Source organism: Pleurodeles waltl, chromosome 4_2, assembly GCF_031143425.1.
Source record: "Pleurodeles waltl isolate 20211129_DDA chromosome 4_2, aPleWal1.hap1.20221129, whole genome shotgun sequence".
Lineage (NCBI taxonomy): Eukaryota > Metazoa > Chordata > Amphibia > Caudata > Salamandridae > Pleurodeles > Pleurodeles waltl.
The window spans coordinates 877,585,507-877,610,118 of record NC_090443.1 but is presented as its reverse complement, the minus strand read 5'-3'; the positions used below and the strand labels follow the sequence as shown (position 1 = coordinate 877,610,118).

The following is a 24,612-nucleotide window of genomic DNA, read 5'->3' as shown; positions in this document are numbered from 1 at the left end:
AATAGAATTTAAAGTCGAAAATCCAATGAGTGCGCAATTTTCGAGTTAATTAATGCGCATAGGTTCCTTCTGTGGTTCAAGAGAAAAGCTTAGGTTTTTATAGCTCTTCTATAATGTACGCATTTCAATAGGATGTTTTATGGTTTTTAAGGGCTTTATTGCCCTGGGCCTGCGACTTGTCAATGTCCACTCAAGGTACATTGCTTGGTGTCCTCGGATGTCTCCGACGAGACTAATGAAAGACCCGCTACATTGTACCGCTAGGGGGCGCCAAAATACAGTTTCTTAGTTTGGCAGAAAGAAGGAAGCGAGAAAATAAAGAACATGTCTGCGGGCTCAGTGTTGCTGCTGACCAGGAGTCTCAGGCCGGCGTCCGCAGCAATGCACCCCCTGGTCCCAGGGACTCTAGCAGCAAGGGCCCTCACTCTGCACGCGACGGGCATTCTGGGCAGGGGGGAGGGCTGTGGTAGCCCGCCCCGGCTCTGCAGGAGTAAAAAGTCCAGTGTACCCCCTCAAAGCTCTGGATTCAGCACGGCCGGGGGGCAGCGGCGGCACTTGTCCAGTGCGGGGGTCAGAGAGGTCGGGGTCAGGCACCTGACGGGGGAACACGCGGGTGAGTGGCTTAAACTGGAACCGCGGCAGCAACTATCTTTCGTAATTGAAACTTACAGACATTATGTCACGTGGACCGCTTCAACCAGCTCGGACTTTTTAATCAAAACGCTGTGCATTGATGGACTTGAAATTCTGCTTTTAGTGGTTACATTAGCTTTAAAATCTAACAATAAACGTGCTTGGCGAAAAAGCCAGTTTTGGGTGAAGCCGTAACGGGGAAACCGCATGTTTGCTTGCTCCTTCACCCCTGCTAGCACAAGACGCATCCAGAAAGGGGCGGGGAGTGGAAACTTACAAGTAGTGGAGCAAGTTTTAAATGCCAACGCAATATGATTCCATGTGTAGTTTAGTGTAGAATTCAGGCAAGTAAAGCGGAGGTCTCGTGTCACGAGGGTCCCCTTACTCTGTTCTTGTACATCATCCGGCATCACATTGAATGTTGAGAAAACAGAACTTCAAGTCCCAGCATGCACAGTGTTTTTGCCTAAAAGAAATAACTGGAAGAAAGTGAAATTTATGACATTGGTTCACTTATTCCCCCAGCTTCTGTGAGCGTCATTTCCGGGTAATGTGTCTTCCAATTAGCGAGTGTCGATTTGAATTACAAAGGGATACTTTAGCTCCGTGGTCTTCAAACTTTTTAATGCCGCGCCCCCCCAGTTGAAAAATAAAAATCATTGCCCCCCCCTTCAGAATTTTTCACAATTATTTTAGAAAGATGGCAATGTTTAAATAGGTCTAAACCTATTTAAACATTGCAGTTAGGTACCGTTACCTTTTTAAAACTGCAATAACATGCTTCTGCTTGAAACAAAGGCATGTTATCTGTATAATATTTCTTTTGGCCAGAGTTTGGCGCCCCCCCCCCCAATCACTTGAGGCCTCCCAAGAGGGGGCCCGCCCCCCAGTTTGAAGACCTCTGCTTAGCTCCTCGTCTCATTACCGGCAGTGTGATTTTTCAGTTCAGTGCCTTTAAAGTTGCATAGCGGCCACGCGTGCACATCAGAGCTACTTATGCAAGTGTGAGTTCAGACGCCTGCGTCTCTCACGTTTAGATTGCGGACATATGCTTAGTCGAGGAGAAACCTAGAGGCAGAAGTAACGGTTTTAAGGGGACATGACCCGGCAAAATGACAACAATCTAAAAAAAAAAATCGAACGGACATTGGAGATGTGAAAATTACTTTCCTCCCAAGATTGTGTTTTGTTTTAAGTATACATTTTGGTAACATTGTAAAGAATTCTGGCAACAGTTCAGGCAGCGAGGGTAAGGTTTATACTTTTAAGGGAGCGTGCCAAGGGCTCACAGAAATCTTATCACGCAACAAACATCATGTTAGTATTCGGCAAGGTGTCTTAATTTTTTTTTTTTTTTTTAAACATATTTCTGTAACACGTTATCAGATTGTATCTGTGCATTGAGAATTATTTATTGAATTGGTGGCAGTTAAACAAAACTGAGAAACATTCCTGTGCTCGCAAGGATGCCACATACATTAGTTAACTAAGAGACAAGTCCGTTGTCATGAGTACCCCATCTGTGACCTAGATTCTTCTTCTTATACACAGAGCAACAGTATAGTTTATCAAATCAGACGCGAGGTTTTTGTAAAGCGCATATCCTCATCAGGGCCGGACTGGGAACCCAAACGAGCCCTTGCAATTTTGTCAGGCCAGCCCCTGGGTTGTGTGTGAGTATGAGGTGCGGGGGAGGGGAGGGCACTGCGGCCTTTGTTACTGGGGGCTGAGCTCACAGCACTGCTGCAAAACCGACCCCCAGGAACAAAACCGGCCCCCACCCTCCTGGGGAAACGCCCAATGCCCACTAGGGCCAGTCCAGCCCTGTCCTCAACTCATGCACATGAAGGTGCTCTGACACACTATACTGAACAAGCATTTGCGTTGCAATAGGTCTCGCATTTGTGAGAGTTAGAGCTATTGGCATTGTAAATGATAATATTTTTACCTGTGTTTTGTAGTGGATGTATGTGGTGTGTAGTGTAATTATGTGTGTTGTATTGGAATTGCTGTTTATTTGTGTGGTGTGGAATTGTGTAGTGTATTATAATTATGTGGCATGGTGAATCGATAGCGGTGAGAGCTGTAGACGATAGGTATGAAGAATGAGAGGGATAGGCAGTTTGTGCGGGTAGTGGTTCCTGATATTGAGACAGAGGAGCAGAAATAGTGTGTGAGAAAGAGAAAAGAAGGGGAGAGCAGGCCGCAGCTGCCTAAAGAGTGAGCTTTTGTGTTTGCAGAAGAGACCTTTAGAGGAGGAGAGTATCTGCTTGAGGGGCGGAAAGTTTGAAAAGGTACAGAAAGAAACTGTGGGTGAAGATCTGAAGTTAACTATATTATTGAGGCGGGGATAGTGCGAGATAGATGAGTGAGAGTACAAGCGGGAGAGAGAGAGAGAGAGGGAGAAGTGGAAGGGGCAGCAGGAGAGGGGGTGGGGGAGGTGGACCGTGCACAGAGTGAGGAGTACAGGAAGGGAGCCTGTGCTAGTAGCCGGTATAGAGCAGAGATAGGTAATGTGAGGGAAGGATGAGAAGGGGCAGTGGTGATGAGGGGGGGTAGTGGCAGAGAGAGAGAGAGAAGAGGGCAAACTTTATAAGTAAATAACATACATATGCATTTTGCTACAGACGGTGTGGTTGTGGTAGAGTTGCTCGCTTGTGTGGGATTGAATGTGTAATTTATTAACCTTGTTTACGTTTTAGCATGCTATGTTCATGCCAACAACCCCACCCGCCCACTCCAGATCAGAGACATGTCCGTGTTTTGGAACTGGGGAGCTGGTTAAATGTACAGAATGCTCTTCATGTGGAAAGTCCCCAAAATAAATATAGAGACATACTAATATTAAAATTGAAAAGACTGTATAGTTTGTACAAGATCGTTAAGCCAGCGATGTAATCAGTTATTTGTTATGTTTTAAGTGTATTAAAAGGAGCGGAGTTTCAATGAAAAAAAAAATGCAGAATGCTTTGGGAAAAGGATATAACATAACATTCAAAGCAGCTGATGGTTAAACGGGGAACAGTGGTTAAAGTTCGGCGTGCTCTCCCCGTGCCAACTAAAGCCAAAAAAAAGGCAAACATCTGCAAATAATCCAACAATAATGTCCAATTGAATTATTTTTTTTCAGGGCTGGTAAGGGTGGGATTTTTTTTAGCGTATTTGTTAGACATAGCCCAAACAAAAAAATGGCTGAGAGATGCCAATACCCAAACTAAACATTTAAATATGTTTTTTAAAGGCTAGTAGGGGTAGGAAGGAGTCAGTTCTTTGTTACTTATGCTAATGTTTGTGAAGTAGCCAATGTGGATGCCAAAATTGTCTATTGCTTGTGAAAAAGGATGTAACTAAACCTCCTGAGCAGGCAAATTAAGAAGTAGATAATATAATATAATACACTGTTCCAAAAACTAACGGGAGGAAAAAGAGAGGGAGTCCTGATAGTCAGGAGCAAGAGTCCTCACACACCACATTTGGTGTCATGCTTCATCATCGGACAGCTCCTCGAAATCCGGGACCGCAGCCGCAGGGGTAGGTGCTGTTCTGAATGCTGGTCATCTCACAAATTTACTGTGAACCGGGCAACAGGCCTGCGTGATCCCATGAAGCCCTTTTTCGAATGGAGATGGGCGACTGATAGGAAAGGAAAGCCAGTCCGGTTTACCTCCAGTAAGTGACTGAGGACGTTCTGACTGTGAGCGCTAGATTGTAGGAGCTGGAAATTTGTTTTGCCTTTGTATTCAATTGGTGATATCCAATGTTTAAGTAGGTCCTGAAGAAGCGTCAGGGGATCCTGTTGGACCATAAGAGACGCAAAACATGTCGACCGCATATTGACCATATATTGAGGGATTTCGGATAATCACCGTCTTCCTCTATTCTGATTTTTGTGTGACTGTCTGAGCATTATCTCTTGTTTCACTCCGTTGTTACTTTTTTAATCTTGACCATTTCACAACAGCAAATAATAAATTATTTAGTGAGGGTCTTGAGCCAATTTTACTTTTCTCTTTTGTTTCTCCTTCCTCACTCTTGGACCCATACTTGGCTCCGCGGCATCATCGCTAACAAAAAGATCTCCGGCAAAGAGCCCCCCCTCGGGGGGTGCCCATCAGGCATTGCAGCGCCGGCCTGACGAGGAGCTGTCCGATGATGAAGCATGACACCAAATGTGGTGTGTGAGGACTCTTGCTCCTGACTATCAGGACTCCCTCTCTTTTTCCTCCCGTTAGTTTTTGGAACAGTGTATTATATTATATTATCAGGTTAACTGGAGGGCATACACTGGACCTTAAATCCTCCTATCCCCACCTTTAGATATAATTACATTAAGAAGTAGGACAGGGCGGTATAATAAAGAGAAAATTAGCCTTGTTGTAAAGGTCCTTATTTTTGTTGCAGTGTCATATGTTGAATACTCAATGAGTGATGTGCCCTAAACAACCGGATGGGAAAATTCCCACAGTGCCATGTACCATCCTCTCTCCTGCTGGAACACGTGGAGTACTATTCAAAGCTTTCACGCCAGTCCAGACTCCTTGGCCTACCCTTGTCTCTTAAAAAAAAAAAAAAAAAAAAAAAAAAAGTGTGAATACATTACAACAGTGATTCCCTACTTTTTGACTTCTGTGGACCCTCACTTTATCATTACTGGAACCCCCAAAATTGGTTGCTGCTTTCTGTTTTATTTAACGCATGCATTGGTGTAGTTCAGTTACGTATTTTTTTATACTATGTGAAAAATCTGCTTGTTTTCACAATATGTCTTCGCACATCAAGGTACCATACCATCACAAAATTACTCACCAACTGAAAAATTAACAATGCTGTCACAAAATCCCAGCACAACAGATCAAGCGCCATAAATAACACAATATTTACATCAGCCACTACATTATTTCAACACGCTTTCTTTTGAGAATGCCTTTGTAGAGGCACGATGTCATTGTTCCGCATAAACGTATCTTTAGAAACGTATTTGTGTGTGTTTGTCTGCTTATTTTGTCCCCACAGAGCTTTCTTTTGAGCTTGCAAAATGGTTGCTTTGAAAAATACATTTAGGTGCAACTGTGACATCAAACAAAAAAAAATATTACATTGTAGCAAACACAATAAGGAGCACCAATGTAGCCGTTCTTTCTTTTGAGATTGCCTTTTTACACACAAGAAAGCGCAGCTACATTATTGCGATTGTTAGAATATAATTTAATATACAAAAGGTTTGGCAAAGTGGATGTAACATAAAATATAGAGCTGCAGACTGTGGAACTGGTGTACATCCTGAGTTCACAACTTTTGACAAGGGAAACTGTGTTTAATTCTGGACGTGCTCCCCCTGTGTCACAATTCAAAGCGAATGGCAAAATCACTCCACATTTAAAGTAATACATTTATTTAAGGACTGGATGGCCTGGGATTAAATCAGTATACTGGTGGCAATTGTATTGCTGTGAAAGTAGCTGTATTTGGATGCAGAACATGTTTATTGTGTCTGAATGCAGATGTAACCTAACATCCACACCTAACTGCTTTGGAACTGTCAAACAACCTTTCAGTTTGGGCGTGCACATTGCTGCGACAATAAAAACGTATACATTGTAAACAAAAAATGGTGGAAATGAGTAAGCGTGTATGCGTAATCCCTGACCCTGTTTTCCTAATCCTCAATCTGATAAACCCCATCTGCAGCTATCCTATGGCTTGTTCTGGGCTGGTAGGGAATGGGGGTATGCAACCACCCATAATGAAAACGTCCCCATAGACCATTATAACTCTTTTATAATGGCAAACCCTCTGTTAACACCATCAAAGTCTTCCTGAAAATGTGCACAAATGTTGAATTTACATTTAAGTCTTTAAGTGGTTAGACACAACATGTGCCACCATATTGTGGGTTAAATATGGAACAAAATATATCATTACAGCCTTTATACATCACATTATAAAACATAAGTAATTCCGAAATGCTGTTAGTTGAGCACAATTATTTTTAAATGTACAAAAGCACAACATTAACAAGCAATACATATCACATAACATCTACTGCTGTCAACAGTGTGCTTTCCCCGTAAAAAAAAAAAAAATGAAGCTTGCCATTTATTTAACCGCTTAAATACTGTACCCACAAATACTAAAACACAGACACACGCCGTGACTGAGACATGCAGTTTTTATGAAAATAAAATAAACCAATGTAGTTTGTAAATGTGCCATCAGCTGAGCACATTTACTTCGAAATGCAGTAGAACACGACAATCCAAGTTACCAATGAATACCCAGTAGGCAGACTAGAAGCCCATAAAGTGAATGCAGCATGTTTTGCAGACAGCTCATGCGCGCTGCCTAGGCTTGACCTAAAAAGATGGCATGTGGCAAACTAGCTACCTAGGATTCCACATTTTGCTCAAGATGGATTTGATCCCAGATAAGCATCAATATGTAAGCATCATACTGGCACTAACATTTCTAAAGAGACCTGCATCATTTTGGCTAATAGTACAAATACGTCCCAACAGGATTGCCCTTTAATGTTTAAAAGGTAAACTTCTCAGATGGTTGCTTTATTTTTTAAGGAAATGTACATTCTATTTCTGCAAGGATACATACTTTTAAACGGACTATTGGCACTTTTCAGCAGGACTGTCATACATGTGTTGGGCAGTAGCCATACTTCTCAGAAAGAATGGCATACTCTTATAACCAGCATCCCTATTAGTAACTTTACAGTGTAACAACTTTTTTTGGAGAGCTGCAATGTAATTTCATACTGTACCAACAACTCTCAGCTTGATGCACCTAGTTCTATTCGACAGTACTGCGAATTCTCAACAGGGCTACAAAACTTTGATTTTAGAACGTCCTTGACAGCCCTCAGATGCTAGTATGTATGGTTTCATTCAGTTAGGTTTGTAAGATAGCTCAGTAATTTAGGAACTTACTGCAGTTTTAGTTGACCTGAAGGTTTTAGGTTTGATTCTTTGCAAGGTCAACTGAACAGCTCACTTTTTGACGTTTAGGGAATTACGTTTCTATTATGAATTACTAACAATAATCACATTTAAAATATCCTTTGCAGAGGGCTATACAGAATAACTTTCTGTTGTTATCAATCTTGTTTCTGTATCCAGTTCAAATGGATAGGAAAAATGTTCCTTGTTCTTCATTCAGTCATCCACTCTAAGACCCCTTAATCTTTCAGACACCCTCTCTACCCCCCTTTAAATCTTACTACACACCATGAAGGAACAAGGGACGAATAATTTGTAATACTCGGTGGTGTTCCTTGGGGCCCCTCTCAATCATTATAAAAATAGCATATTTCTTGCACCAGAAGGCAAATATTTCTGAAAACAATGCCCGCAGCTCAGTGACAGTTGTCCCCAAAATATGAGGCAGACGTCTTCCAGTTGTGGATTTTTAGCCAACAACTTTATGTATCCTTTGACGTGTAGTCTGACTTTTTTTATCAAAGCATAAGCTGCATCTTGTAGATTGTTATTGGTTACAAATTGGGGTAGCTGTTGTTGTTAATGATGGCAGGTACTGCATAGTAATGGTGAAATAGGTTGTGCCCTTAAGACAACCTGTATCGACTTGATGAGCTCATCTCATACCCACCTCATGCTTGGTATGTATTCGAATTCGTCTAGCTGAGCACACTTAATTGTGCTCCAGGGTCACAGACTTTACTAATTCTATACCCTCTATCCCTTACTCTCGCTCCCTGTCTCTGTCAGAGTTCAGTTTGTCCTTTTCACTCCGGCATTCCTAGTAATCTGTGTGAGTGATATTAGGTCCCTGACAAATGCCATAGTAAACCGTAAAGTTGAATATTATACATTTGCTGCTAATTACCTGTGCAGGTATAGTGGTTTAAGTTTAAAATGTTTCCTCCTCTGCATTTTGTGTATTTTCGTCATAGAGCTGTGTTGCATTTTGTTATCAAATTATTGGGTTCTGCTCATCCCTTGCAGTCCTCTCCCTCAAGTTGCCTCACTTCCACCTCCAGAGCTGGACTCTTAACATCTCAGTTGACTAGATTTGCAGGAGCTGACTGTGCTCCAGACCAGCCCCTCCTTCCTCCTCCTGGTCATCGATACTCAGATCCCCTATGTTACCACTCCTACAAAGATGGTCAGCCCGGGCATCCTAGAGCAGAAGGTTAAAAGTGTTGACCCTGGTCAGGCCCTGGGCCTTCCTCCCTGCTTATATTTTTTGCTGAATTTTGCTGGTTCCATTCGAACCTTGGTGTAGGTCATACATTCCTCCAGTGGAGTATTTCTGTCACTTCTGGGTAGACTCCATATAATACTCCTTGGTAGTTTAACAGTCCCCCTGCCCCTCCCAAAAACGGGTACCTCTTCTGTTTATTCCGCAGTCACTCCTGGGTACACCCTATATAATACTCCTTGAATGGTTTAACAGTGCCTTAAGTGGGTTACTTCTTTGTCACTTCTGGGGAAATACTTTACATCACTTTTGAATGTTTCGACAGCACCTCCTGTCGGTTGCTGTTCTGCTGCTCTAAGTCACATCTAGATAGACCTAATCTAATATTCCCTGGCGGTTTAACAATGCCTCCAAATATTTTTTGTCTCCTAATGCTAAGGGGTAATTATATTTTTTATATATATATATATATATATATATGCAAAAAAACAAAGGAGAACTCTGGGAAGTTCCCAGTTTAGGTGGAGAGCTGCTCTAGTAAGGAGCACTCTGCAACACCAGTGACACTCTAGATTTGCTCACCTCAAATGTCTGCTTATCTAGCAGAGCTTTTAAGCATAGGATCAGCACAGTGCTATCCTTGCCGAGCTAGATAGTAACAAAGTCTTTTGCCATTTGTACAGCAAAATCTTTAAGCATAGGATTGACATAGTGTCATCCTCGCCAAGCCTTGGTTTGACTTATACTGGGTGGGACATCGAGTTTGTCGATGTGAGAGTTGAATCTGTGTAGAAGAATCGTATAATCTACTATGTTGCTGGACTCTGGCAGGTCTATTAGTGTTTGGACTAGTACTGCTCCACCCTTACTTATCAAGGGTGTCTTAAGTCTTCTCTGATATCAAGAGTGTTGATCCTGTTCTTTCTCGAATGCTCTAATGCTACATTTGGGTTCATGTATTTGTTTTTGGGTCCGTGCACGAGTGTTCCTTAGCCTCAAGAGCCTCTGACACACATTCAGTCTATGAATCTGTGGTTATTGAGTTATGCTAATTATAAGACCAATACACCTCATATGGAAGTGCACACAATGTGTGAAAATAGCTTAGATGCCAGTGGCTGTCTCCCTCTCCTGTTTTGGACAACAACACTTTTCACCCTTGGGCTTGCAATTTTGCATGCATCAATATAAGTATAGGTTTAGAAATGTTTGGAAAGTTAATATTTGCCTGCAGAGTTATGTGAAGTTGACAACATTTTGTAGTTCCTATATTATACCTCTTTTCGCAGCTTTATTTTCATTTGAAAACATTGGACAAAAGTGTTTTCTCTGTTGTGAGATTTTCCTTACAAACTATTTATTTTATTGAGGGAAATTGTTCCTATCCAATAATACATTTCACTGATATTCCACCCCTGCAAAACCTGTTATCTAAACTCCACAAAAATCAGTAGCCTTCTGTCGTTTTTTCACAAAAACCCTCTAAAGGTTATAAAAGTTACAGGTGCCAAATTTTCACTCACCCATCAAAAACCTGATCATTCAATGTGCGATTAGCTAAAGAACATTATTTGCTGACTGTGTCTCTTATAACGTGCTTCTACCTGTCAGCAATGACGTGATTGTTGGGTCAGTGGTGTATGAGTATTATAAAGTGACTCCTCTCTTCTAGATTATATTATGTGTCCGTGATGGTGTATGGTCGTCTGAGTTTATGTTGCAGCAATCATGCACAGGTAGACTTGGCCAGGACGTAAAGCAGTCTTTAGTTAACCCAGAGGTCTGATGTCTGAAATAGATTGCATCCTTTTTTCCTTTTTTCTGTGGCCGATTAAAGGCGCCACCCATTAAACGTCACAATACGCCATGTACTGTATACATCTCAAAACCTCAGCTGATATCTGCAAACTGAGCAGCATCCTAGAATGCTTTTTAATAGGGATACAGGGCTGGGCAAAAATAAGTATTTTCTTCTCTACGCTAGATACTCCCTTTAATTCATACACTTTAATTGAGCTGTAGTTAAGTCTTGTAATTATATACTATTGTGCTCTAATAGCAGAAGCTCTACCCGGAAGCACTATATAAGGAATTTGCTATTATTATTATTATTATTATTATTATACGCCTATCTAAATAATCTCTTCATTTTTCATCACTGAATCATAATGATTGGATTTCATGGACTATACTCAAAGGATGTTACACACAAATCTGCTGGTTATAAAGAGTTTGAGCTCTAAAAACCCTTGTGCTTATTGATTTTGTTTGTTTGCATGTTGTTTAATCTGTTATGGCTGAATGGTTAAGTATTGCTTGTTCTGACACGTGTAGTCAGCATAGACAGGTCAGAGTAGTGTGATATCACTATGTTGTCACAAGACTATTTGACATGATTTGTGGCTTGTGGCAGAGTGATTTCAAGATAGAGTATCTCTTTTTGTGTAGATGATCCTCACATACCATTGAACGCTTACAATGACAGAGCTTTGTTACTTGCTACTGAGATGTTGCAGTGTGAGTCCTGTTAGAGTGGGCACCCTCGCATGCAGCTGTGTTCGAACTGTAATTGGTGGAGTTAGGGTGAAGAGATCTCTTGATGCCTTTCTAGGGAATTCCTTTACATATCTAGGGTGACTTGAGGTAGTTGCATATTAGGATACCTCACATGTAGAGGATTATTTTGACTTGGGAAATCCAAGAAGTGGGAATTTGGATTATGTTTGTACAGTCTACGCATAAATGTACTTTTTGGTACTGCTAACTCATCTGCCTTTGATTCCAGCATAGTGCCCTCTTAGGCGGGCTGATCTATTACAGGTCATGGTATTGTGAATTCTTGCTACACTTTACAAGAAGAAAATATTCTACTTATTTGTGATGTGTCACAGCATAGTGATTTAATGCAAGGCTAAGATAATTGCTTAGAGGATCACCAGCAAGATAATTGCTTAGTGGATCACCAGCAATGGGGTACCTCATTGCACCTAGAATGATGAATTAAGGAGTGTTTCTGGGGTAGAAGAATGTCCAATAAATCACTTCAGCTAGAACTCCAAAAATTTGCTTCTGTCCATTTCTGCGCATCATCCTTTTACAGTTCCCCTGAGAGTTGCAGAATGGTGGTTCTGCTTAGATGATATTAGTAAATGTCATTGCTGGTTTGTGGCACTGTGATTTCAGTTATGTGTTCATTATACATCTATAACTTACATATTATTGCTAGGTAGGTTGCGTGGTCCTTATTATAGAGGGCCCTTTTACATTTCATTGGTGGGCTACAAAGTTGAGTTCCTATGATGTACAACTTGTTTGCATGTGGTAGATATTTTAATTTTTATGGGCAGGTCGTGGCTTAATTGGAGTGGTACTGTGCTTATCGCCATAGGTCTTATTACTGAACTCCCACATCTGGATTTCTTTCCGATTTTCCATGGGGTATGGAATTTCCTGCCAGTGATAAGACAGTAGAGGTGAGCACATCTGCTGGTGGTGGTGCAGAGTGGGGACTAATATTCCGTTTTGAAATGTTTATCTTCTGACGTCTTACATCCAAGCCTAGTTAACTGTGAAGCATTCATCAAACGTTTTTGTTGGAAATTTTGAAGATAAATTGAGTATGGCGAGTGTAAGAAGAATGATGTTTTCCGTCATGCTGATGGATTATTTCTATTTGACCCTTCATGTGCACTGATTGGGATGGATGGTGTGGAGAGGCAAATAGGGGCAGGACCTTTGAGAAGTGGCCATACCTTGGTATCTTTCTTCAGGTTTTATAGCCAGTTAACTAAGAATGACCTAAACTATTTTAAGTCACCAGGTCACCACTGAATTTACATGTTTTAGCAGCAGCATTGTCAAGCATTGCCAGACGTTGCAGACAATTCTAGGAGAAGTGGAATATTAACCCCTTCGCTGCCAGGCCTTTTCCCCCTCCTGTGCCAGGCCTTTTTTTGCCTATTTGGGGCAGTTCGCGCTTAGGCCCGCATAACTTTTTGTCCACATAAGCTAACCAAGCCAAATTTGCGTCCTTTTTTTCCAACATCCTAGGGATTCTGGAGGTACCCAGACTTTGTGGGTTCCCCTGAAAGAGGCCAAGAAATTGGCCAAAATACAGGGAAAATTTTGTTTTTTTCAAAAAAATTGGAAAAAGTGGCTGCAGAAGAAGGCTTGTGCTTTTTCCCCTGAAAATGGCATCAACAAAGGGTTTGCGGTGCTAAACTCAGCAGCTTCCCAGCTTTCAGGAACAGGCAGACTTGAATCAGAAAACCCAATTTTTCAACACAATTGTGGCATTTTTCTGGGACATACCCCATTTTTGCAATTTTTTGTGCTTTCAGCCTCCTTCCAGTCAATGACAGAAATGGGCATGAAACCAATGCTGGATCCCAGAAACCTAAACATTTCTGAAACGTAGACAAAATGCTGAATTCAGCAAGGGGTCATTTGTGTAGATCCTACAAGGGTTTCCTACAGAAAATAACAACTGAATAAGAAAAATATTGAAATTTAGGTGAAAAAAACATAAATGTTTCTCTACGTTTTACTCTGTAACTTTTCCCTGCAATGTCAGATTATCGAAAGCAATATACCGTTACGTCTGCTGGACTCCTCTGGTTGCGGGGATATATAGGGCTTGTAGGTTCATCAAGAACCCGAGGAACCCAGAGCCCATAAATGAGCTGCACCCTGACGTGCGTTTTCATTCTATACCGGGTATACAGCAATTCATTTGCTGAAATATAAAGAGTAAAAAATTGCTATCAAGTAAACCTTTGTATTTCCAAAAAGGGCACAAGATAAGGTGTTGAGGAGCAGTGGTTATTTGCACATCTCTGAATTCCGGGGTGACCATACTAGCATGTGAATTACAGGGCTTTTCTCAAATAGATGTCTTTTTTTACACACTCTCCTATATTTGGAAGGAAAAAATGTAGAGAAAGACAAGGGGCAATAACACTTGTTTTGCTAATCTATGTTCCCCCAAGTCTCCTGATAAAAATGATACCTCAGTTGTGTGGGTAGGCCTAGCGCCCGCGACAGGAAACGCCCCAAAGCGCAACGTGGACACATCCAAATTTTTGGAAGACAACAGAGGTGATTTTTGCGAAGTGCCTACCTGTAGATTTTGGCCTCTAGCTCAGCCGGCACCTAGGGAAACCTACCAAACCTGTGCATTTCTGAAAACTAGAGATCTAGGGGAATCCAAGGAGGGGTGACCTGCGGGGCTCGGACCAGGTTCTGTTACCCAGAATCCTTTGCAAACCTCAAAATTTGGCTAAAAAAACACATGTTCCTCACATTTCTGTGTCCGAAAGTTCTGGAATCTGAGAGGAGCTACAAATTTCCTTCCACCCAGCGTTCCCCCAAGTCTCCCGATAAAAATGATACCTCATTTGCGTGGGTAGGCCTAGCGCCGGCGACAGGAAACACCCCAAAGCGCAACGTGGACACATCCTAAATTTTGGAAAAAAACAGAGGTGTTTTTTGCGAAGTGCCTAACTGTAGATTTTGGCCTCTAGCTCAGCCGGCACCTAGGGAAACCTACCAAACCTGTGCATTTCTGAAATCTAGAGACCTAGGGGAATCCAAGGAGGGGTGACTTGCCGGGCTCGGACCAGGTTCTGTTACCCAGAATCCTTTGCAAACCTCAAAATTTGGCTAAAAAAACACATGTTCCTCACATTTCTGTGGCAGAAAGTTCTGGAATCTGAGAGGAGCTACAAATTTCCTTCCACCCAGCGTTCCCCCAAGTCTCCCGATAAAAATGATACCTCACTTGCGTGGGTAGGCCTAGCGCCCGCGACAGGAAATGGCCCAAAACACAACCTGGACACATCACATTTTTTCATTGAAAACAGGGCCTACCTGTGGATTTTGGCCTCTAGCTCAGCCGGCACCTGGGGAAACCTAGCAAACCAGCGCATTTTTGAAAACTAGAAACCCAGGGGAATCCAAGATGGGGTGAATTGTGGGGCTCTGACCAGGTTCTGTTACCTAGAATCCTTTGCAAACCTCAAATTTTGGCTAAAAAAACATGTTTTCCTCACATTTCAGTGACAGAAAGTTCTGGAATCTGAGAGGAGCCACGAATTTCCTTCCACCTAGCGTTCCCCCAAGTCTCCCGATAAAAATGATACCTCACTGGTGTGGGTAGGCCTAGCGCCCGCGACAGGAAATGGCCCAAAACACAACGTGGACACATCACATTTTTTCATAGAAAACAGTGCCTACCTGTGGATTTTGGCCTCTAGCTCAGCCGGGCCCACGGGGGGCAGAAATGGCCTAAAATAAATTTGTCCCCCAACCCCCCTGCCCCCCCGGGAGCGACCCTTGCCTATGGGGTCGCCCCCCCTTGCGTGACATTGGTGGCAAAAAAAAAATCCCCAGTGCCTAGTGGTTTCTGCCCCCCTTGGGGGCAGATTGACCTACAATCGGCCAATCTGCCCCCAAGGGGGGCAGAAATGGTCTAAATACAATTTGCCCCCCAGGGGAGCGACCCTTGCCTAATGGGTCGCTCCCCATCTCTACAAAAACAAACAAACAAACAAACAAAAAAAAAACACAAAAAAAACAATTTGCCCTGGCGCCTAGAGGTTTCTGCCCCCCCCCGGGGGCAGATCGGCCTAATACCAATAGGCCGAATTGCCCCCAGGGGGGGCAGAAATGGCCTAAAATAAATTTGCGCCCCCAACCCCCCCGGGGAGCGACCCTTGCCTGCAAGGTCGCTCCCCTTGCGTGACGGCGCAAAAAAAAAGATCCCTTTTGCCTAGTGGTTTCTGATTGACCTACAATCGGCCAATCTGCCTCCAAGGGGGGCATAAATGGTCTAAATACAATTTGCCCCCCCAGGGGAGCGACCCTTGCCTAATGCGTCGCTCCCCATCTCTAAAAAAACAAACAAACAAAAAAAAAGACCCACACAAAAAAAAAATTGCCCTGGCGGCTAAAGGTTTCTGCCCCCCCCGGGGGCAGATCGGCCTAATACAAATAGGCCGATCTGCCCCCAGGGGGGGCAGAAATGGCCTAAAATAAATTTGCCCTCCCAACCCCCCCGGGGAGTGACCCTTGCCTGCAAGGTCGCTCCCCTTGCGTGACGGCGCAAAAAAAAGATCCCTGGTGCCTAGTGGTTTCTGCCCCCCTTGGGGGCAGATTGACCTACAATCGGCCAATCTGCCCCCAAGGGGGGCAGAAATGGTCTAAATACAATTTGCCCCCCAGGGGAGCGACCCTTGCCTAATGCGTCGCTCCCCATCTCTAAAAAAACAAACAAACAAAAAAAAAACACAAAAAAACTATTTGCCCAGGCGCCTAGAGGTTTCTGCCCCCCCTGTGGGCAGATCGGCCTAATACTAATAGGCCGATCTGCCCCCAGGGGGGGCAGAAATGGCCTAAAATAAATTTGCCCCCCCTTACCCCCCCCCCCCCCCCCGGGAGCCACCCTTGCCTACAAGGTCGCTCCCCTTGCGTGACGGCGCAAAAAAAAGATCCCTGGTGCCTAGTGGTTTCTGCCCCCCTTGGGGGCAGATTGACCTAAAATCGGCCGATCTGCCCCCAAAGCGGGCAGAAATGGCCTAAATACAATTTGCCCCTCCAGGGGAGCGACCCTTGCCTAAGGGGACGCTCCCCATCTGTAAAACACAACAACAACAAAAATACCTGGTGCCTAGTGGTTTCTGCCCCCTGTGGGGGCAGATCGGCCTAATAAAAATAGGCTGATCTGCCCCCATGGGGGGCAGAAATGGCCTAAAATAAATTTGCCCCCCAAGGGAACGACCCTTGCCTAAGGGGTCGCTCCCCTTACTTGAAAAACAAACAAACAAAAAAAACTCCCTGGTGTCTAGTGGTTTCTGCCCCCCTTGGGGGCAGATTGGCCTCATAAAAATAAGCCAATCTGCCCCCAAAGGGGGCAGAAATGACCTAAATATAATTTCCCCCTATGGGAGCGACCCTTGCCTAAGGGGTCGCATCCCACACCTAAAAAACAAAAGAAAACAAATAAAAAAACAACAACAAAAAAAGTATCCCTGGTGTCTAGAGGTTTCTGCCCCCAGGGGGGGCAGAAAAGGCCTTAAAAAAAAATGACCCCCTGGGAGCGACCCTTGCCCAAGGGGTCGCTCCCTTCTGTCAATTTCATATAAAAAAAAAAATCCCTGGTGTCTAGTGGGGTTTCAAAAGCCGGATTGCAAGCAATCTGGCTTTTGAAACCCTCGGAGAGACTTCAAAGGGAAGGAAATACATTTCCTTCCCTTTGAAGCCCCTCCGGGCCTCCCCCACGTGATCGAAAGAGAAATGCTGAGCATTTCGCGATGGGGGAGGTTGTGTGATTGTCAGCGCGCGCTCGCGCGCTGACGTCACAGGGGGGGTGGGGGGAGGTCGGGGGTTGAAGGGGAAGGGATTCCCCTGTCAGCCCTGACCTAGGGGGGTGGGGGGGCGTCCCTCGGGAGGAGCGCTAGTGCTTCTCCCGAGGGCAGCATTCAGGACGTAATGGTTACGTCCATGGCGCCACACGGGCGCTGCCATGGACGTAACCATTACGTCCGTGGCGGGGAAGGGGTTAAAGTTAACTTCATCTGTGGAGGGAGAAACCCCAAATGTTTAACATCAGTGTTTCAAGTCTGTAACTTGTTTGGTGGTGTTCGATTTTTAGCAGGCATTTTTTCTGCGCCATTGATGTTTTTTGAAGAATTGGATCGAAAAGATGGATGCGACCTTGAGAGGCTAGGAAGAAGGCTGTGCTTGTGTAACAAATGAGCCAATTATGTGATACTGGGTTATCTGTTTTTGCACAATTTTGTAAGACATGTAAGAGGCTGGAGTCGCTCTCAGTTTTTACCAAGTAGAGGATATCTAATCTCTGTCATTTGTGTAAGAGCTCACAAGTGTGACTCAGGGTGGATACTATTCTTTTTTAAGTGATTATATTTAGTGCAAACCATGGTATTGTTGATGTTGGGGCGCCTTTTCCCTCTTAATCAGTTTTGGATAGGAGCAAATTAACTGTTTCTTTGGGAAATGTCAATTCTTAGTTTAAAGAAGCTAGCTAGATGGGCACATTTAAGTAAAACACAAAGTACATATTCAGGTCTGTTTGTTGGTTTTAAACTTAACAAGCTTGCTTGTATTGCTAATAATTAGACGTCACCAAGGATTTTTTCTTCACAAAGTCCCTGGTACTGTCCTGCTGTAGAATGGCAGTGTAGGAAAGTGGATCAATATTTGGGATGGGTAGTCTCCCACCTCCAAAAAACTGATGACACTAACTTCTCAGGGTGAGCTCCCAAATCACTAAATTAAACCTGAACTCAACCCATGTGGTAGCTGTGGCACAAAGCATACAGGCTTAATTTAGGGCAATGTGTAAATTATTTATGCAGTACCAAAACAGTTTAAAGCCATAACACCAAACAAGCAAAATACCAAACCATATTAGAAGAATAGAGAAAACTCTAATAAACTGACATCAAAATGGCAAAAATGCAATAAGGGGTGCTTGAGACATGAATTATTCACATGTTAAGTAAAATTAGTGGCAAAAAGCACTAAGCACCAACAATAGTCTATTGAAGTGGTAGTCTGGGATTTAAGCATACTTTCAGGCCAACCACAATGGACTACAGATGAAATATCCCCAAGCATGTTTATCACTGTCAAAGATTTTACTTTCTGACTCAGTCTTTTTTATGGAGCTCAAAATCCTCCAGTGGGCAAGCTTAAAGCAGTATCTGATGAAGCTACAGCAAAATATGACACATTTGCTGTGAGGTCCCCATGGCAGCTTTGGAGCCCTTGGAAATCGCATATTTTTTTAAGTCCCAACTTTTCAAAGTTTTTGGAGCAGCTACTTTGGGTCACTTCTAAGGCCCCCAGGTCCTCAGTAACAACACTTAGGGACCAAGACTCCTTCAGCAGAGGCCACCAGCAAGATCCAGTGTCTTGGTCCATCTGGGATGGGTCATCAAGCCGCTTCAGGAAAATGGCCTCTTGAAGCTTGTTGTGTCCCTACAGCCACATAGGAGGTAGGCCGACTCACTCACTCTTGGAGCCCATTTCTTTGTCTTTGTCCTGGGTACAAGAGGGAACAGTTTGACTCCGTCAGGGTTCCTCTCCGGCCACAGCAAGCAGGTTCCAGTCCTATTCTGTTCTTCTGCAGGTCAAGAAAGTGTTATGAGGAAGGTCCCTTGCGGTGCCACATTTTTCATTGACACTACCTAATGGGTAGGAGTGACTCCTGACTCGTCTCTAATCAATGGGGTAAAAGTTCCCTGGGGCATCCCTTCTCACATTTTCAGCAGTTCCTTCTTTGTCTTACTGCAAACAATCCCACAGCACCCTCACTCCTAAAAGCCAAGTTGGGGAAACCATTTCTTGTGCTCAACTCTTGAATCCCTCCAGAGGAATGGCCAGGGAAATGAGCAGTCTTTTCTCTTGCGTCCACTAAAAACCAGTTCTGGGGTAACTTCCCTCCCACTGAGTTCAGAGTCAGCCTGGCTAGTGTGTGCCTTAGGCGTAAAGGCATTCCCTTTTCAGGTCTCTTTTTAGACTACACTATGAATGGTCAGGCCTCACCTTTGTCCCCTTTCAAGTTATTGAAGTTGCTGGGGTCTCCCCAACTGCCTTTGTGGGCTGGTAGGGATCAAATACCTCGCACCCAGTCCATTCTGTCACAAGGCCTATGCCATTTCCCGGCTTTGGGAGCAGTATTCATACCTCATTTAGATCAAGCACTTGTTGATGAATTGTTAGCAAACTAATGCAAATTAGGCATACGAGCTGCAGGCATAAAAAAGATAACTTTCTAAAACCTACTTTCCCTAAATAGATAATACTAATCCAACTTCACCAATGAATTGAACTTTCAATAAATATGAAAAATAGACCTTGAGTGACAATTTCAGTGGTTTCCTGTCCAAATGTTCAGATTAAAGTTTTTATAATCTGTACTTTGACATTTTCTAGGAACCATCCACAGCCCTGCCACTGAAAATAGCTTTTGGAGGCTAGTCCCCTGAGGAACATGCCAACTTGAATTTTGCATATGTTCCACTTTTAAGTATTAGGCACCCTGCATTGTGGAAAACAAGGTGTACTTAGGAGTCAAAAAGAGATATTTTGGCAGGGTGTTAGGATGCTGCAGTCAGGCTACACATGGTAGGTTTGAAGCCATGTTGTAGAGTGTTAGAAGGTCCTTACTGGAGCCTGCACCGTATTTGATGAATAGCGCTTTGTGTCCTAGTGGGGTAATGTTACCCGGAAATGCCTCATAATGGTCTGGTGTAAGAGCTAATTTACAGAAAGTAGAGTTTCGTGACTGACAAGTAATAGTATTAACCTGTTTTATTTGAGGTGAACATGTAATTTTAACAAAGGTAGCCTGGTGCTTCAATTAAAATCACATTGTTCTTGCAGTTAAGGGAAAGGCAGTTGACTGCCATCCCTTAAATGGTATGACCAGACCACCTCATCTGTCCAGGAGTCGTCTGTTGAAGGAACAGGCCTGAGGCTCTTGTCTGTGATGGGCAATATGCAGTTTTGTTATGAATAACGTACAGTTACATCTGATGGTGAGCTGAGCTAGTATTTACCTCCTTATTTTCTTCGTTGCAGGAATAGCAGAAATTCTAATGCACCGGGCATCTGCCAAAAATGCTCTAGGAAAACTATTTGTCAATGAGGTAAGTTTCATATTAATTGTTACCTAACTTGTATCTACAACTGTACTTTACTGTGGGTTTAGTTACAAGAACAGATGAGTTTGTCCTGTGCTGGCCGTGCAGGTGAATAACATTTACTAGTCTGCATAACAAAAGCACAGATTACCTGACCTTCTTAAACGTGTGGAAGCTGGCATGCGGTCGTTGTATTCTATAAAAAGTGTAAACAGGTAAAAAACTGACTTCACAAGAGAAGGGGCTATAGTGTTTACACGGGGTGTCGAGGATGGGGATGTTTGACAGTATACTCTGCAATCTCGATTATTACCATCCCCCAAATGAGTTGTGTTACAGGTGATTCATCTGGCCCATACATACGACCTCACCATGCCTACAGCTGACTCCCCAGGGTCCTGACACACTAGTTTGAGAAACACTCCTCTAGATGATGTTCAGAGGGACTAGTATCTGTCTCAACTGCCAGCCCATTTCTAGGGAGAAGTATGCCTACAACTTGCTGAGAAGATGCTTCTTGAATGGCCCACTTGAAATGTATACTATTTTCTTGGGAACCCTGATGTGTTAAATACAATACAAAGAAAAACAACACTGAAGAAGTACAGAATATAAGATAATGTCGTGTTTTTTTTTTTTTTTTTTTTTTTTTACACTGTCAGTTAACAATTTCCAAAGCCAACAAATTTATGATGGCCTTTTGGGAAACCAATTGCGAGAAATATTGACTATTTGATAGCCAAGGACTTTTGCCTTTGTATCACTTTGACTGATAGGTATTGGTATTTGATCGTCTGAACGATACTCATTTCATGGCTGCAAAGTTGTGATTGTAGGCTCTATATCGAAATAAATTCATGTAGTTAATTGCGATAAACAGTTTTCACCCATCCATCCGTGTGTTCTCTTATCATTTTAATCCATCCATCCACTCACCCATTGTGACTTTCATCCACCTTCGTATTTTTCATCTGTCTTCAAAGTCTCATCCATTCCCTCATTCATCCATGCGTTGAGTGTGGATTCACCAATCCTCACACTCCAACTTTACAATAAAATTAATCCACCCCCACTCTTTCATTATTTACCAACAGATTCTCGCTATCTCATTAATGCTCCGTTGTTCTTCGCTGTGATTCATTAATCCATTGTTTACATTCTCATCTAGTCGTGCATCCACCCACATCAAAGATATATTAATTCATCCCCACTCACCTTTTCATCACACCAGCTGCATACTCATTCATGCATTCTCACTGCACTGCTCCATGATAACTCCGCTCATCTCGCCCTTAACTACTACACCCCAGGATCGAAAATCCTTTTTTGGGGATGTGCTACATTCAGGAATACTCTGATTGGGAGTCAGAAGGCCACAACCTTTCACACGGTCTACGAGCTTTAAAAATCCTCATTTACCTCCTCACACATTGCTCCCTATAGACGCGCACGCCACCCCTCATTTAATCTACACACGGATACACAACCCTATTGGGTTGTTTATATTATAAAAACCTTATTTGTTTATGACATAAACGTTAATGCTATTTGGTTTTCCCCAATTACACCTATGAAATGGTATGCATGGGTGAGTTCTAGATTGGAGGAAGGTGCCTGGAGTATTTTCAGTTTGTAACTTTGCGTTGCTCATGAACTAAAACATATGTCTTTGTCGTAGATGTTTGAAGCTGTGGAGGGCCTGCGACATGACCCCAGTGTCAGAGTGCTGATTGTAAAAAGTGAAATTAAAGGAGTCTTCTGTTCAGGTGAATAAAACATGTTTCATATAGTAAAGCCGCTGAAGCATAAGTTGATTTTTATTTAAGTATTTATGTATTAAGAACCTAAGACAATGCAGTCCTTTCCATGAAACCAAAAGGGAAATTACTTTGGAACGTTTCTGCACAGTGAAAAAATTCATATCGACGAGCGGCCACGAACATTAGATAGAGGTTTAGTTGTTGTGGGCAAGAAAGGCTTTAAAAGGGTGCCTTTTTTGTTTTTAAAGAGATGGCTTTAGGTTAGCCCTGTTTACTTGCTCAGCCGCTTTCCAAAGCCTGTTGTAGTGCTACAGAAAAAGCCAGATTTTTTGCTTCTTTTGCGCTTTTCTTATTTCAAGTTTTATTTTTGAGTAGCTTTTTATTGGTTTTTCAGATTACAACCACTTATTATAATCATATCCATGATCAACATCAGAAAAGCCCAAGGCCATCCCCTCCCCATCTTGACTTACGTAGCGATACAGTGCAGTTATGTGACCCGCAAGCTCTATGCGGGTGACCAGGTCTGCTAATTTTGCTCTGTTTTAGCTAAATATCAAAGTAAAAACATTTTAAAAAACCATTGTGGAATGGTAAATAAACTAACAAAGTAACAATTTGCCCGTACTCTTCTGCCACTACAGAGGATCCGCATCGGCTAAGTCAAACCGTTTAGGGCTCCCCCAACACGTTAACAACTCCCCACTCAAACTCCCACACCCCCCAATCCTACACAGTGTACCAAATCTATTCTTGAGCATCGACCCCGCAGTGAGTGCCATCCATGTTAGAGGCACGGTGGGCTTGACCGCATTCTCTGCAGCTGAACCCTTTCCACTAGGTCCACCCATGTGTGACCTCACCGACCAGTGGAAGGTCGGGCCTGGTAATCGGAGCGCAGCCCATGATGCTATGCTCAAGGCGCCTATCGTCAAGATTCCTCCTCTGGTTTAATAATGAATTCGTCCCACACCATTATCCCCATTGTTTGCCGGCTCTGGTGACGCATGTGAATGGTGGAATGCTCTGCCCTCACCCACTTTTTCAGGTCTTCTAGCCATTGTGTCACTCCCAGAGGCTCAGGCGTCTTCCAGGACAGCGCGATTTGGCATTATAGTATCAGGGCCAGGTCGATCATCATGCACTATAGTTTATTCTTTTTGGACCTGGGCATTCACCCCAAAAGGCAGGTTCCAGGGTGAAGATAGGTCTTCTCTTACCAGTTCTGACAGCTTCAATCGTACAGCTCGCCAGGCTTTCACTATCTCCTGGCATTCTCATAACATGTGATAAAAGGGTGCCTCGGGTGGACCTGACCTAGAACACTAAGAGGGTGTATTCAGGAACATGCGGGCAATAGGCTTTGGGGACAGGTAAGTTTGATGCAAATAATTGAACTGAATCAGTTTGAACCAGGAGTTGTGAGAGACCTGCTTGGTATATGCCTTAGTCCCAACCCACTGTTTATCCAAAATTTTGCAATTAAGGTATTGTACCCACTTATCTCAGACATCCTCATAGTCACATGACAGTTGTGACTGAGGGCGATGTAGAGGATTGTAATAGCTTTACACCCACTGCCATGTGTCAACAGGCACTGCAACATGACATTTATTGATGGATCTCACTAGTCTCACAGGGAGCGCATGACCTGGCCCAGTCCAATACTGATCGCTCTGTCATATTCGGGAAAGCACACTGTTTGTCTAGGTCATACATATCTCCCACCTGGATGATGCCAGCCTGAATCCACAGCTGTCTATCAAACATTGTTATAGTCTCCCTAAGTTCTGGTAGCACCCAGAGGGGTAGTTGTGCAGTCTATGAAAGCCTTTTGGCTGTGCATATTTTCAGCTCGGAAGTCTAGAAATCCCTAAAATCTGCAGCCCAGGGGAGAGCAGCCATTCAAGGATGTGTTGTGTCTTAATGCATGCACCAATGACTTCCAGTTCACTTGCATCCTCCAGCCATCTCATGGGCCACTACAGCTTCCCACCTTGGGTTAGGTCTGAGAGTGTGGTGGTAGCTCTGAGAAGAAGGGCCATTTGAACATCACTGGGATGGCTCAGAACAAGTAAAGCAATCATAAGAGGATTAGCATTTTCGATATAGCTACCTGGCCTGCTCAGTATAGTGGGAGAGCACAACAGAATTCTGTTGATTTTATCATCACAGCATGCACCCTTCCTAGGTTTCCTTTTACCAGGTCGTATTGTCCGCTCACCCCTAGGTATTTAAGAGTCCTCTTCCCATGTTAGCATGGCCTCGAGGAGGACCGCCTTCTCCAGTGTCGGATTTTTTTTAAAAGTGTTAATAAACAAGATTTGGCTCAATTAGTCATGAGCCTTGAAAATTCACCTAAGCTGTCTAGTGCAGCCATT

At 43.3% G+C, this 24,612-nt stretch overlaps 1 protein-coding gene across 1 annotated transcript in view; it reads left to right on the top strand.

The window, feature by feature from the left end:
• The first annotated feature begins 290 nt into the window (after positions 1 to 290).
• ECHDC2 (enoyl-CoA hydratase domain containing 2) overlaps positions 291 to 24,612 on the top strand; it is a 111,956-nt gene continuing 87,634 nt past the window's right edge. The window contains exons 1-3 of the mRNA XM_069232655.1: positions 291 to 613; positions 20,410 to 20,477; positions 22,150 to 22,237. Of these exons, the coding sequence (XP_069088756.1) occupies positions 325 to 613; positions 20,410 to 20,477; positions 22,150 to 22,237 (445 nt within the window). The 5' untranslated portion in view covers positions 291 to 324. The remainder of the gene's footprint in view (positions 614 to 20,409; positions 20,478 to 22,149; positions 22,238 to 24,612) is intronic.